At 43.3% G+C, this 14,844-nt stretch overlaps 1 protein-coding gene across 3 annotated transcripts in view; it reads right to left on the reverse strand.

Annotated features, from left to right (window-relative positions):
* ADAMTSL3 (ADAMTS like 3) overlaps positions 1–14,844 on the reverse strand; it is a 331,627-nt gene that overhangs the window by 195,517 nt on the left and 121,266 nt on the right. For all 3 annotated transcript variants that reach the window (XM_087856588.1, XM_045813117.2, XM_045813118.2), the window contains exons 5-6: positions 11,949–11,994; positions 2,711–2,947 (exon numbers count right to left, since the gene is read on the reverse strand). In XM_087856588.1, the coding sequence (XP_087712714.1) occupies positions 2,711–2,947; positions 11,949–11,994 (283 nt within the window). The remainder of the gene's footprint in view (positions 1–2,710; positions 2,948–11,948; positions 11,995–14,844) is intronic.

The raw sequence follows: 14,844 nt of genomic DNA on the forward strand, positions 1-14,844 counted from the left end.
GAGCATGCTGAATTGACAGTATCTGCGGAATCTCTCAGAATGGACATCAAACTGAGCAAGAAATGCAGGATTGGAGGCTGGAGAGAAATAAAAGAGGGGCCAAAATATTTGAATAACTTTTACATTTGCAAGTGGATAAGACTCATTTGTTCAACCAGTTTTTACTGAGGACCCTCTATGGGGCCAGATGTGGTAGGCCTTCAGGGGTAGGGCAGTGAGCAATATGTGTGATTCCTGTCCTTAAAAAACTCACATTCTAGTGTGGGAGAATGTCATAGTCAAATTATCACACAAATAAACATGTAATTATGAAATATTACCAGTAGAGTTGAAAGGTACTATAATAGAACGAGGAGGACTAATTTAGGAAGAGCAATCCCAGAAGACCTCTTAAGGAAGTGACATTACATTTATACTGTGAAGACAGTAAGAATAGTCAAGAGCATAGGTAGAAGGCAGTGGGGACAGCATGTGTAAGAGCTTTCTGGCACTTTGCAGAATTGGAAAAACAGCACAAAGGGGGAAGAGTAGAATCTCTGAGGAGAGGTTAATAGAAGCTTCCCAAATAAAAAAGCAAAAAGAAAAAAAGACTGAAAAATAAAACAAAACAAAACAAAACAAAACCCAGAACATCCAAGAACTGTGGGACAACCACGGAAGGTGTGGCCTGAGTGTAGTGGGAATACCAGAAAGAGAAGAAAGAGAAAAGAACAGAAGAAGTAGTTCCAGCAGTAATGACTGAGAATTTCCCCTCAATTTCCACCCATACAAAAACCTGCACATGGATGTTTAAAGCAGCTTTAGTCCAGTTGCCCAAACCAGGAAGCAACCAAGACGTCCATCAGTAGGTGAATGGATAAATACAATGTGGCCCATCCAGACACTGGAATACCAGTCAGTGATAAAAGGAAGTGAGCTGCCGGGTCATGAGAACACATGGAGGGTACTTACATGCACGCTACTAAGTGAAAGAAGTCGCTCTGAAAGCATACATACTCTTTGCTTCCAACTATATGACATTCTGAAAAAGGCAAAACTACGGAGACAATAAAAAGATCGGTGCTTGCCAGGGGGTTAGCAGGGGAGGCAAGGATGAATAGGCAGAACACAGAGGACTTTTAGGACAGTGCAACTACTTTTAAGACCCTCTACTGGTAGAAACAGTCAACAAACATTTGTCAAAACCCACAGGATACACACCACCAAGGGGAAATACAGACTTTGGGTGACCATGATGTGTCAATGTAGGTTCACTGATCATTCATGTTAAGAGTGGACAAGGTTATACATATGAAGGAGCAGGAATTCTCTGTACCTTCTACTCAATTTTGCCACGCATCTAGAAAGTTAAGTCTATTTTTTAAAAAGGGTGGGTGTCCAGGAAGAGCCTGGAAAGGCAAGCAAGGATCGTAGATTTCACCCTCAATGCAATGATAAGTCATCGAGGGATTTCAGTAAGGGGAGTGACAAACTCTTAAAACGAAACTTTCTTAGGTTTTAAAGCAATCACTTCAGCGGCTGCCTGGAGAGTGGACCTGAGGGGGACAATGGCGGAAGCTAGGAGATCAGGAGAGGAGGCTGGCAATGCGGTTTAGGTCAGAGTTGATGGAGGCTTAGACCAAAAAAGAAGTCATGCAGACAGAAAGGAATGGTGGATTAAAAAAAAAAAAGAAGACTTTTAAATACAGAATGACAATGGATTAGATGTGTGTGTTAAAAGAGGAGAATCAAGGAGGACTCCAAAATTCTGCAGTGAGCAACTGGAGGCCATTGTCTAGTTGAGCAGACAGAGGAAGGAGAAGCTACCTGAAGGGCAAGACCATGGTTCGTCTTTGACCGTGTGACGCTTGAGATGGCTGGTAGTGCCTGACACTTGGTAGGTGGCTGGGTGTTGCTCTTATTCACGTTGTTTTTGTTATGAGCATAATAGGGTAGGCAATACTAGACATAATTCTTCTAAAATATTTTCCCAGAGATTAAGGGAATGGGGGTGGAACACATCATTTCCCTTCCATCCCCTTACTATCTCAGCAACCTGTCCCGGTGCCCTGAACCCTCATACCCACTGCAAGCTGGGGGAGGGGGCGGAGTGTGTGTCTCAGTTACACGCGTCACAGCTTTGCAAACTCCACTCTGAAAAATCTGCTGGAAGGCACTCATGCTAATTTTTTACTAAGCAAGGCATTGCTCCCAAAGGCCCAAAACAATAAGTTAATTTTAATAAAACAGTAAGTTGTTAAAAGGCTCAAAAAACCTATCGAGGTTACCCTTTCGAAGTTGTGGTTCTCTGCAGGGGGAAGCAGCATCAGCAGCTCCCGTGAACTTGTTAGAAATGCAAATTTGAGCCTCCAGGCCAGACCTACTGGGTCAGAAACTCTGGGGGTGGGGGCCCAGCACCCTGTGTTTTAACAAGTCCTTCAGGTGATTCTGATGCCCTTCAAGTTGGAGCACCACCGACCTAGAGGAATCCCAAGATGTCATCTGCTGCAATCTTTTGAGTCTACCTGGACAAAGTTTAGGCTGTTTTAAATAAGTAAGACATAATTTGAAGGCAAGTGATACTCTCTACCATATTTTTTTTACATGAAAAGTATCAAAGACAATATTTCATCTGCATGAACGAAAGAAGAGAGCCTCGGTATGGAGCGTGGGCGTGGCACGTGCTGGCCCGGGGGTGGGGGGAGGGGGATGGGAAGCAGGTGTGGCTTACCTGACAAATGCCGCTGATGCACATGTCCAGGGAGTCCGTGCTGCAGCGAGTTCCATCCAGGACCTTGGGTGCCAGCTCCACTACCAAGTTGTGTCCCCGGGCATGACACTTGAGCGCACAGGGGACAGCAGGATCGTTATACCGGGGAAGCCATTCGTAGTAACGCCCCTGATACTGGACGTCATTGTAGGCGGAGCACTGCTGGGCTCTGAAGTCCTCCGCATCTGGAGGGCAGTCCTGCGAGCAGAGAAGAAAGGCCACACGCACATCACTCAGGGAGACCAGCCACCGAAAGGCTGAACAAGTTTCCAAGAGTCTGAAGAGACCAGCCCCACCACGGGCCTCTCACCCTGGAGTCACCTCATTTCTTCACCCTATTTAAAAGCTCTCTTTTAACCGTCTTGCTTTTAATTGTTCCAGATGACTCTAGGTCTTTATGGGGAATATTAATTATCATCCATGCCTTCAAGAAGCATTTCAATAGGAAGGATTACTTGCCCCTACTTTGGCCCCAAACTGCCCTGCTTTGTGAGAACTTGTGTTTGTTTCTGTTTTTGTGATTGTTAATTCATGAGCCCTTCTTCTCTCCTTGTGGGTCCCCAGCCACTGCTTTTCACTGGAGCCAAGTGCCTGCCTTCAACCTGCCGAAGGATGGAAAGAGAAAACGGAGTTCTTTCAAATTCTGTCTACAACAACAGCAAGGAAATTCTAAGTAAATCCTTTAGGGAGCTCTCATAATAATAGTAAAAAGTGTTTGTGCAAGTCTTGATGACTCAGAAATCTTTTTACTTAATTACTAATCCCTCCCATCCGATCCTTCCAAAGGCAGACGCTGGCTGACAAAAGGTTAATTTACTCTTCAGAGTTGGGTACAAACTTCCTAACTGATGGGAATTAATTAATCCTATACCAACTTCCCAATTACAGAAAGCAAATACAGAAAGGCAATATATTATTTTGTATTTTTTTCTTATTACAAAAGTAATCAATGGTCCTTATAAAACCTTTGGGAAATGGTTTCTATTTAAAAAAAAAAAAGAATAAAAGACAAAGATTCTTGTACCTAAATCTTTGAACAAATCCTTGATGATTTCCCAAAAACAAATTTCTGGAAATAAAATTTCTGAGAAAAAGGGTGTGTTTCATGAGCTTTTCAAAATATTGCCAAATTGCCCTCCAGGAATTTCCCTCTTTATTATCACCAGGCTCCCTAAGTTCCCTTTTTCTCAACCTCTCTTCTCAGCTTGGATATTATAATTTTCTAACATTTTTCTAATCGTGTTAAATAGATTTTCTTTATTTTAATTTACATTTCCTTTCATTTCTTAGGTTTGATAGCTTTCACGTATATTGCTCTTTGTATTAACTTCAAAAATTTCTTGTTTCATTTATCTATTGGAATGTTTGCCTTTTTACTGTTTTTAACAGATAAGACTTCCAACCTTCCCAATGAGGTTATCAACTCTTTGCCATCTGTACTGCAAATATTTTCCCCATTTGATTTTAGTTTTGGTGCTCTGCAAAGTCAAAGCTTTAAATTTCCAGGTAGTCAGCTCTATTAATATTTCCTTTTAAGGCTTTTTCCCTCATTAATGAGTTCAGAAATGCTTTTTGTACCCTGTCTAGAACAGATAAATACTGAAGTGTATTGTTCTAGTTCCTTTCTAGTTTAGCAATTACATTTAACACTTTGTTACACCGGGAATTTATTCTGATGTGTGGTGCAAGGTAGAAACTTAATGTTATGTTTTTCTACAAATAATTATTAATAAATTATCAGCCAGAATCTTAAAATAGAATTTCTTTCATTTCTCCTCTTTTTACTACTTAACTTTTGTATCTTGCTGTGTTTATGCTTCTGACCTTTATAATCTGCCTCAAATCCTTTCTGGAAGTAGGCAGGGAAGACATAAAATATAAGAAATAACCATCCCCCCCGGGATTAGTTGTATTAGTTTGCGGTGAATCGTTCCAAAATCCTGTACCACATCCACATTTTCCTGTTTCAGAAAAATTAAACCTGCACCCAGGTCACACTACGGAAGAGAGAGTCGAGATGGAGACTGAAACTGGTGACCTTTCTCTCTTGAAATGAGGACTGTTTTCCATCCGGCCCCAGGGAAGATCATCAGTTGATAAAATTATATGGCCGCCTCTTCCCTTAACCACGGCCAATTTTCTGTGTATCTGACTCTTTGAAACCGAAGCCAAAGAGTGTAAGACAGCAGAGTGAAAACAACCCCCTTGCATTAGGCTCACTGATGTGGCAAGCGTGCTTTAGGGACTGAGACTTCTTGCTGCCTGACTCCTGACTGCCTTAAACTCCAGAAACCAAAGAAGTTTCACAAAATTAACAAGGTTTAATTAACAGTCAGCTGAGGATGCCAGCCTACACTTAGTCCTTGCTGAAACGGAGGCCAGGTTTGGACACGGGAGCCCGCCTCCTTGGCCACAGCTGATATCAGAGGCAAACACCTGGTCCATGCCAGGACAGTCAGTCTTTCCCAGGAATCTGGAATTGCAAGAGAAGAGGTGGGGACTCCCATCAGTCTGGGGCTGAGCTAGCCGTCTCTTCCATGAGATGCCTGTTGAAGAAAAGCAAGCCAGTTCCCACAGCAAAGAAGAATGAATTAGACACGGGAAAAGGAACGGACACCAACCATGTATTTCAGTAAGATTACGTAACTTGGGCGTCTCACCGTCTGATTCCTGGGTCCAGGCCCTCAAGGTGTGCTGGTGCCCGAATTCCATTAAATATCCACACACCCATTCAGCTAATCCCATTTTTCTTGAGCTATTTTGAGTGGGCTTCTGCTCCTGGGAAATGATGACCCCGACGAAGACACCCTTGGATCCCGACGGTGCTTACCAGTTTACAAGGGATCATACTGATATTCCCTTTGGGGTAGGTGGGTCACAATTATCCTTACCCTCATTTTATAAACAGAGGAAACTATGACCCTCAAAGTCTTCAGTCACTAGCCCAAAGACACCCAGCTAGAATATGACAGAGCCAAGACTGATTCCCAAAGTAACAAGTGTTCCATTATACGATACCGCTTTCTAGTAATCTTGCAAGACATGGAGGACTCACATTAAATGCTTTCATTTACTTGGCATTCTTCCAGTGTCAACACTAAGCCTGTCTAGTCGGCTTCTGCTGGGTCCCTGGCCCTGGCTCAGGACAATCTAGGGATTCTTGTGTCTTAAACAGTTTAGTTGACATTTAGGAAGCTTGAATACCAAACATTCTTCTGCTTTCCTTTCCCTGAGAAGCATTTCTTCATATCAGTTCCGACAACACGTTTGTTAAATATGCTTTACGGGCTTCGCCCAGGTTACATGCTGTGGAGAACATGAAAGAATATAAACCACTGTGGTCACGTGGAGAGCCCGTTGTCTTATTGGGAAAGCAGCATCTACTGTATGAAATACCCTGATCCCGTGGGTTACTGTTTGTGCTTACAGATTCGCAAGTAAGGCTTTGCAATGAAAAGGAAATAAAATTGTTGTCCATGTGTTAAATTAAAAATTGATTAAGTGGCGGGGCGCCTGGGTGGTTCAGTCAGCTAAGCATCTGACTCCTGATTTAAGCTCAGGTCATGATCTCAGGTCATGGGATCGAGCCCTGCACTGGGCTCCATGCTCAGCAGGGAGTCTGTTTGGGATTCCCTCTCCCTCTCTCTCCATAACTCCCCCTCCCACGCTCTCTGTCTCTAAAGTAAATAAATAAAAATCTAAAAAAAAAATTGATTAAGTGGAGTTAATAAGGAAAGTACAGATCCTAGATCAGAAAGACTTGACTCAGTCAGGAGGGGGCGGCCAGCCTGGAAAGCACAGAAAAGGAGAAGGAGGAGGAGGACCAAGATTAGGAGGAGAAGAGGGAGAAGGAGGGAAAGGACGACACAACTTGTACCCATTTAAGGACCATGCTAAAGACAGAGATCTCTTTTCCCTCCTTAAGCCATGAGGATACATGAACCATTCTCACGGACAACTTAGGGCGAAATGCTGAGACAGGAAGATCACCTAATAAACAGAGCATTTTTACATAAAAGAGATAGAGCATTAGCTAAGGGATGATTTATATAATAGGATTGAACCAAGCTTTAATATGGGTTATATATTTAGGTCATTTTTCCCAGATAACCATGAGTAAGGGACTTAGGAAAAATGTAATCTCTACTATAAGCAAATTTAAGATTTTTATTTTATCTTCATATCCAAGTTGTACTATGCATTAAATTTTGGGATCCTCTAATATAACCAATGCCAAAATTTCTAGCATGAAAACGAATTACTGTGAGTGGTCATTATAAGAAGACAGTTAGCAAAGGGTGCATCCTGGAAAAGTGACATTTCAGAAGAGATTTAAGGGACGGCCTGATGTTTTTAGGACAACTATAGGAAAGAACACAAACAACGGGGACATGGCAGAAATGAAGTCAGTAGCGATGAGGGACAGGGACCAGGTGTGACCAGCAAGGGTGAAAGTTTGTGAGCTGAACACGAGATAAGTCTAACCAACTGCTGGAGGTCCTTGAATGCAAGTCAGGGGAATTAAAAGCAATAAGGATCCGCAGAGGGGACTGAAAAAGAAAGTGTGGCACTTTAGGAAGACCCGTGTGACGGCAGGATGGACTGGGGTAGGAGCAGCGACAGTGGAAAGTAAAGAGCACCTCTAAGAGGAAACTGCCAGAAATTAGCCATCCATAGGACTCATGGTATGAAGAGTCTTTCAAGGGTCACATCAAATGTCTCTTCTGGAAAGCCATCAGGGACCCCACTGTGCAGAGTTAACCATTTCTCTCTCTGTGCTCACATAAAAATGTGTTCATGCTGCAAAAACACTATTACCAAATCATGATACACTTGTTTTTAAAGGTATTTTCCCTTTGTTCTCTTCCAGCACTGACTTTGAGCCCATAAACCCTGGTATAAAGAAATGAGTAGTCAGCGAGTTCAAGTATTAGAACTCTTTGCTGACATGCATGACTTCCCTTGGAAAGTCTCCACTTACTCTGGGAGACGCCTGATAAGGAAAATTCTTCACTGAGACCTCAGGGGCCTGGCCCTGGCCGTCAGGGTCTTTGCTGAGCACTGACTAGAGGGTTATCTCTGAAGATGGCAGGTACCTGGGATTAGGGGATGCTCCAACCCGAACCTTCCTCTTCCCCCCGACAGAATAACCCCAGGGAGAGTTGTGAAAGCAAAGCCCGATTTTGTAGGGAGGACAGTGTGGTTCTCATTCCCTGGCCGCGCCTCCCATTCCTGCACACCAGGAGTGGGATTTCTTCCTCTCTGCCCTCTGAATGTGTATCCCCATCACACCGACACTTCCTAACAAAAGGACATTTGATTCTTCCTTGAGTGCCTGGAGTCTATTCTTCTCAGGTATCTTCTACTGAGGCGGGCAGAGATCAGAAGTGCGGATGTCAGGGTCTGTCCACGTCAGGCCCGAGTTTCCCGTGTTGGGGACCCCTTCCCCGCACCTTGGGCCATTGGCGTACAAGGCCCACGGCCGTGGAGGACACCATTTCCGTGATTCCCCTCCGCTGCCTCTCTTCTCCCTGACCTCTGCCCCTTGCCAACTGTGAATAGTCAGAAGGTTTATCCTACAGCTCCTGGGGTTGGTGATTCTATAACGGTATCTGAAAGGGGAGTGTTCCTGCAATTTCCCCTGTGAGTCAGGTGCTCATGCGTCAGGAGGAGCAGCCATGTTTGAGACTACTGTTTGTACTGTCATCAGTCATCTAACAAAGCTTGAGACCTCTCAGGCTCCTTTCCAAGAGGCAGTCTGATGTAGCAGAGTGGTTAGAAGCTAGTATTCCGGAGCCTGGAGCCCGACTGCCTGGAGTCTAGTTCAGCTCTGCGACCTTGAGCACGTTTCCTACATTTCCTCCTGTGTAAGAGTGGAGATAAGGGGCGCCTGGGTGGCTCAGTCGGTTGAGTGTCTGACTCTTGATTTTGGCTCAGGTGATGATCTCAGGGTTGTGAGATCGAGCCCCGTGTTGGGCTCTACGCTCAGGGGATCTGCTCGAGATTCTCTCTCTCTCTCTCTCCCTCTGCCCCTCCCCTACTCTCTCTCAAATAAATAAATGCTTTTTTAAAAAGTGGAAATAAAAATAGTATCTACTTTGTAGAGATATATGAGGATTAAATCAGTTTATTCATGGATAGGCGCTTAGAACAATGTCTAGCATTTGGGAAGTACTGACTACATGTGATCTATTATTATTATTATTATTATTATTATTATTATCATCATCATTAATTTTGGTTAAGAGTTCGAAAGCTGGCACACATAGATGGCAAGCTCTGTGGTTTTGAGGCCAAGAGCCTGAGCCTTCAGATAATCACATGGAGGAATAGAAAGAAGTAGGAGTGACCTCTGGGATGGGAGGCAACAGTAGGTCTCTGGGGTCCCTGGCAGTGACCTCTGTTCCTCCATGGAGCAGCCTTCCTGATCACCAAGACTGAAATGGTGAGGTCCCTCAGGTGGGAACGGGGGATCTCGCAGCCCATCGGATGGGATCTCCTGCCCCCAGAAATACAGGTGTAGGAATCTCTGAATCACAAGGCAAATCTCCCTCATAAGAGTGCCTTGTCTTGGAATCACTAACGGCAGCTTCCTTCAGAAGAGTGGGTGATGGGCCTCATTTCCAGGGAAAAGGGAAACCACTGACTGTCAAGGGAGCCTGGCCCGTCTCTAACGGGGACACTGAGTGGCCGTGACAAGCAACAGCAGGGGAGCATTAAGGGGAGCTCCCTTCTCTCCCCACTGGAGGTAGGTTGCAGACTGGTCCTCCTTCCTGCCCTCTGCCCCACCCTGAGTAGCAGGGATGGGGAGATCTCAAAAGGGTGATTCTAAACCCCAATTAATAAAGCAGGAAGCAACTCAAGAAAAGATGTGACTATCTTTGTACCCTGAGTTCATGTGGTTATGTCCAATCATGGTGCCTGACATCCCGGGCGTGTTTCTATGGTATATTCCCAGGAACGCACTGTGTCACCTCTCCTGGGAAGACCCCAGCCCTGCCGCTGGGGCTGCACAGCTCCAGCTCCGCCCTCCAGGAGGGCTTGAGGGGGCACAGCGGCAGAGCCTGGCAAACAGAGATGGAGGGGTGTCCCAAGCACTTTAGCCCTGAAAGACCTGCCACAACCCCCCCCTTATTTCCCTAAAAGGAATTTGGTAAAAGTCTGAGTTTGCAACGGCAAGCACAGTGATTAATGCCACATTCTTATGAAACCTCTCTAAGGACCCCAACTCTGAGAACTAAAAAGGGCAACATTCACTTTGCGGTCCTCCCCACTGGTCACCACCTTCTAAACCTCTATTCCTCACCAGCCTAGAGGTGGTAAAGGGTTCCGCAGGATCCTCCCAGAAGGGCCCTCACATGAGACCACAGGTCCTCCCAAGACCCACAGACGGGGCCTCAGGGGCATGGGATCTTCACTCGAGCGCACCCAAGTCCTAACCATTGCACCCAGGATGCGCTAATTTTAGTAGATTACGTGTGTGTCTACACTGTATGACCCGACACTCCTAGACCCACATAACACTTGTGTTGAAGAAAGGTGCCTTTTTGGAATTATCGAGAGCAGAGTCTCACAGACAGATACACACACACACACACAGAAACCCGAGAGTGAAATCTCAGACGGCAACACCTTGATCTGGGCATTTAAAATGAACTCCCCTAGAGAGTTTCAGAGTACCGCTGGCTAGGATACAGTTGTGTAATTTATTTTTGAATGACCGCAAGGAGTTTGATTTGTTAAAGCAGCACTTCATATAAAAAAAAAAAAAAAACTAAAAACAAATAACAACAACAACAACAAAAACAAAAACACACACCCAAGCGAAAGGTAGTAGATCGAAATGTCTCCTAGATAAACCCTCAGGTTGCTACTGTGTTCACGAGCTTGCGTGAGGAAACGAAGCCAGACTGTGTGTGTAACTAAATGCCTGCCTCTCTGTTCAAGTCAATCTCTCTGCCCCCCGCACCCCTCCCGGACCTCAACTCATTTAATTTAGCTTCACGCCCATGTGTGTCCCCAGAGTCCTCGGCCCTCCATCTGGTCATGGGACATGTGAAATCTATTCGCTTTGTGGCCCCAAATTCCTCCCAGGACATGATGGACACCAAGGGCCGAGTCATACTGGAATCTGAATGCCCAATAACTAAGTACCCACATTTCCCACTTGAGTTTGAAGCCAGTTGAGCGAGAAAGACAAACCTTTCTGCTTCATCACTGATAAAAAACAGACTGAAAATGCGGCTGACCTGTGATCAGAAGGCCTTGCTCACACTGCCCGCTCACTATTGCCCCAGCTTTCAGGGCTGCCCTCCCAGGACAAGTCTGCGTCTGCAGAACAGAGGCCCTCAGACAGGACTTCCGTCTCCCACCGGCCCAGGACAGAGAAGGGACAAAGAGGGACAAAAGGCCCAATGAGTGAAACTTTTTAAATAAATTAATTACATCCAATGGAGAAAAAATGGATTAAAAAAATCTAAATCTTAGATTTCCAGATTCTAATAATTTCCTTTCTATTCGCGTCATTTTGATTTGGGTCTATACCGTGAACCAGGGAAATGTTCAAGTGGAAAATAGGATGGATTCCTTCTGCTATTTATTTTGCATTTTTAGATTTGTAAAGCAAAAGCTTGAATTTCTTTAGTACTCATCACTGTAGAACAAGAGTGAGGTTTATAAACCTGTCCCTACATACAATTTTTTTGAATCACCAATAGAGCACTCTTAACACATTTTGCCGTGGGCAGGACAGGTGGTTTGGAGCAGGAAAAACAGCAGTAGACCAGTTAAGTCTGTGCTCTTCCTTTGTGACCGCTGGGAACTAATTTTACCCCAGGCCCCTCATTTGCAAAAGAGAAATAACCACACCTCGTCTGCCTCTATCGTAGAGACAGTAAGAGGGTTAGGTGACCTACTGTACCTAATACACTTGGAACGTTGAAGGCATTTATAGGTATGAGGTACTGTATCTATGAATTCAGAAGTTATTAAATACTTACCAAATCACTTTATAAATGTGAAATGGCCTCAAAAGGTAGTATATATGGAAGGTATGAGATACACAAAACCTGCTGTCAACTAAAAAATAGTTACATTTTCCCCAAAGGGTATCAAGGGGCCATTAGCTTTACAGTACACATAATCTTCCAACTTAACACATGAACATCATTGGATTATATATTTTTATTCCAGAACTTACATGATTGCTGCATGTCTTGTATCGAATATTCTGTCCTTCACAATTCCTAGAGGAAAAAAGAGGGAAAAAGAAATTATTTCATAGAAGTGGCAAGCAGCACAAAAGAAAGAAAGAAGGAAGGAAGGAAAGAAAGAAGGAAGGAAGAAAGGGAGAGAGGAAGAGAGAGAGAGAGAGAGAGAAAGAAAGAAAGAAAGAAAGAAAGAAAGAAAGAAAGAAAGAAAGAAAGAAAGAAAGAAGGAAAGAAAGAGAAAAGAAAGGGAGGGAGGTAAGGAGGGAGGGAGGAAGGAAGGAAAGAAAAAAGAAAAGTGAAGTGAAGAGAAGAGAAGAGAAAGAAAGGAAAGAAAGAGAAAGAGAAAGAAAAGAAAAGAAAAGAAAAGAAAAGAAAAGAAAAGAAAAGAAAAAAGAAAAGAAAAGAAAAGAAAAGATTGCCAATACAAGGTGATACTGATAAAACTTTTATTACTCCACGTTACCTCAGAGATTCAAAGTTTAAATTCTAAGAAATAACTTTCAAAAATCAGGAGGGCAAAAAGTCTCATGAAAGTGTCACTTTAAATATTAGAGAGTAAATTCTTTAGCTGAATTAATGTAATGACATTACTAACATGCAGTTTTTACGTGTGTGCATACTTGTGGGTTTTTTCTGCGAAAAAAGAAGAGGAAGCTACAGGTGGACGCATTTGGGCACCGTGTTCTCACTCACTGGGGAACCCAAGTTGGCCGAGCTCTCCGTGACCTCCTTCTGTAATCGACACGACGGTCTCTGGTAGACATCTGCCTGAGGCAACCCTTCTACACTGTATTCTAACCATTGGCCTTACTGAACAGAAGCTACAAAAGAGTGTCCAGGTGACTTTCTTGGGATACTGGTGCGGTAGGGTCTGAAGTCATCCATAGGTTTGAGAATCTCCCACCATGAACCCTGTCCTCCCCGCCGCCACTGCTGTCCAGAGCCCTGCCACTCATTCTCTAGGCAGATTCTTCCTCCGGATGCTTGAGATCCCATCTGGCAGCTACTTTCCTCAATCAGCGCTTGCCACTCCATGGTTTATATTCACTCCTTAAAGTTAGCTCGTCCGCTAATGGTACCTTTCCCAACTCTTCAATTACACATCCTTACCTTTGGTTTTCCTGGCCAGTTCAATGGCAGATTTGCAGTAAAGATAGCTAAACACAGGCTTAACTCAACATCCTGCATTAAAAGTCAACTGATACTATTTCAATTGTTTTAAAATATTTAGTCCTAGAAGAACAGAAATTTTTAAGAAGTGGATCTGAGTGGGGGCACCTGGATGGCTCAGTCGGTTAAGCGTCTGACTCTTGGATTTCGGCTCAGGTCATGATCTCAGGGTCCTGAGATCAAGCCCTGCATTGGGCTCACAGGCTCCTCAGGGAGTCTGCTTGAGATTTTTCTCTTTTCCTCTCCCTCTGCCCCTCCCTCCTCCCTCTCTAAAAAAAAGAAAAGTGGATCTGAGTGGAATCTGATTTTTGGCTGGTATGGTTTAAATAGGAGCCTCTATGAAACAACTGATCATCTATTTCAGTAATGTACAATTCATTGCACATACTTGCTGATGATTCCATTTTTATTGATTATAAAAAAGAGTAAGTGAAAACTAATACTATGCCAAGAGGAATAAAAGAGAATAATCAATCTTTCAAAATCCCATCACTAAGACCTTCACTCTCAATATTCTGGCATTTAATCATCCAGTGTTTCTGCAGGACTTACAGAGGTGAAAGCAAACTAGAAATTCAACTTCATATTAGTTTTAATCTAATATAACAAGTAGTCCCCCATTTTATTACTAAGTTTTTGGAGAAATTATTTTAATAACTTTATAATAGTCCATTACGCAGACATTACATTTTTTGTAAGTCTGAATTTAAATTTTCTTAATTGTGGTAAAATACCCGTAACATAAATTTACCATCTTAACCATTTTTAGATACACAATCCAGCATAAGTGCATCCACATTGCTGTATAAACATGACATCTTATGGTTATTTATGCTGCCTCTTTTTTCCCTATGCTTTTTAAATTTACATACAGTAAATTTCACTTTTCTGGGAGTGTACAATTTCATGAGTTTTGACAAATCCATCCTCCACATGACTAATTTTCTTTTAATGGTGTGATTATTTTGTATTTTATCATGTCTGACACTTTTTGATCCTGCTTTCCACTTTTTCTTTCTTTGCAATCCTTCTCAAACTCAGCCTTCTCTGCTTGCATCTCGTACCATACCTTCCTTTCTGTTCTGACTGTAGCACGTACCCCTATTGGGATTAAGGAGATGGGCCTATGGGAGGAAGAACTTTGGGAGTGAAAAAAATAGCATTATAGCTGCCTTGGAAAGCATTATCTAAATGACAGTTAAATTTCTGAACTTAAAGGCAGACAAGGTAGCCAATCAGTTGCCCCTGTTTAATACAATTCTCATGACTTGGGGATTAGGACATCTTCCCAGATGCTATTGTAATAACAGGTTGACCCAGTCTTAGCGTTTTGTAACACTACCTATTTCCTCTTTTTGTGTCTTGTCATTGGTACACGACCCTGAAATTTATTAAACTTTCGATGAGGCTACATCAAACTTGAAATATTCAAGAAGCACCAAACTGGGAGGCTGGCGGGAAAACGGTATTAGGGTGGAGAAGTCTCTCTTGGTCAAGGGGAAGTGACGCCATTCTCCTAGGAGACAACAGCTATACCAGTGGACAAGGTCATGTACTTATGTAACTTATTTCATGGTGCTTTTATGTGCACCATGAAGAAAATAAATTACAGAAAAAGTGAAAGGGGTAATTTAAAGTACTATTTTGGAAAGGCCCTGACTGAGGAAAGCAGCTAATAGATTAAGGAAGTGATAACCAAATGCTTTTGTACCACAC

The sequence above is a fragment of the Ursus americanus genome, chromosome 28 (assembly GCF_024610735.1).
Source record: "Ursus americanus isolate L20-20 chromosome 28, mUrsAme1.1.p, whole genome shotgun sequence".
NCBI classification, from domain to species: domain Eukaryota; kingdom Metazoa; phylum Chordata; class Mammalia; order Carnivora; family Ursidae; genus Ursus; species Ursus americanus.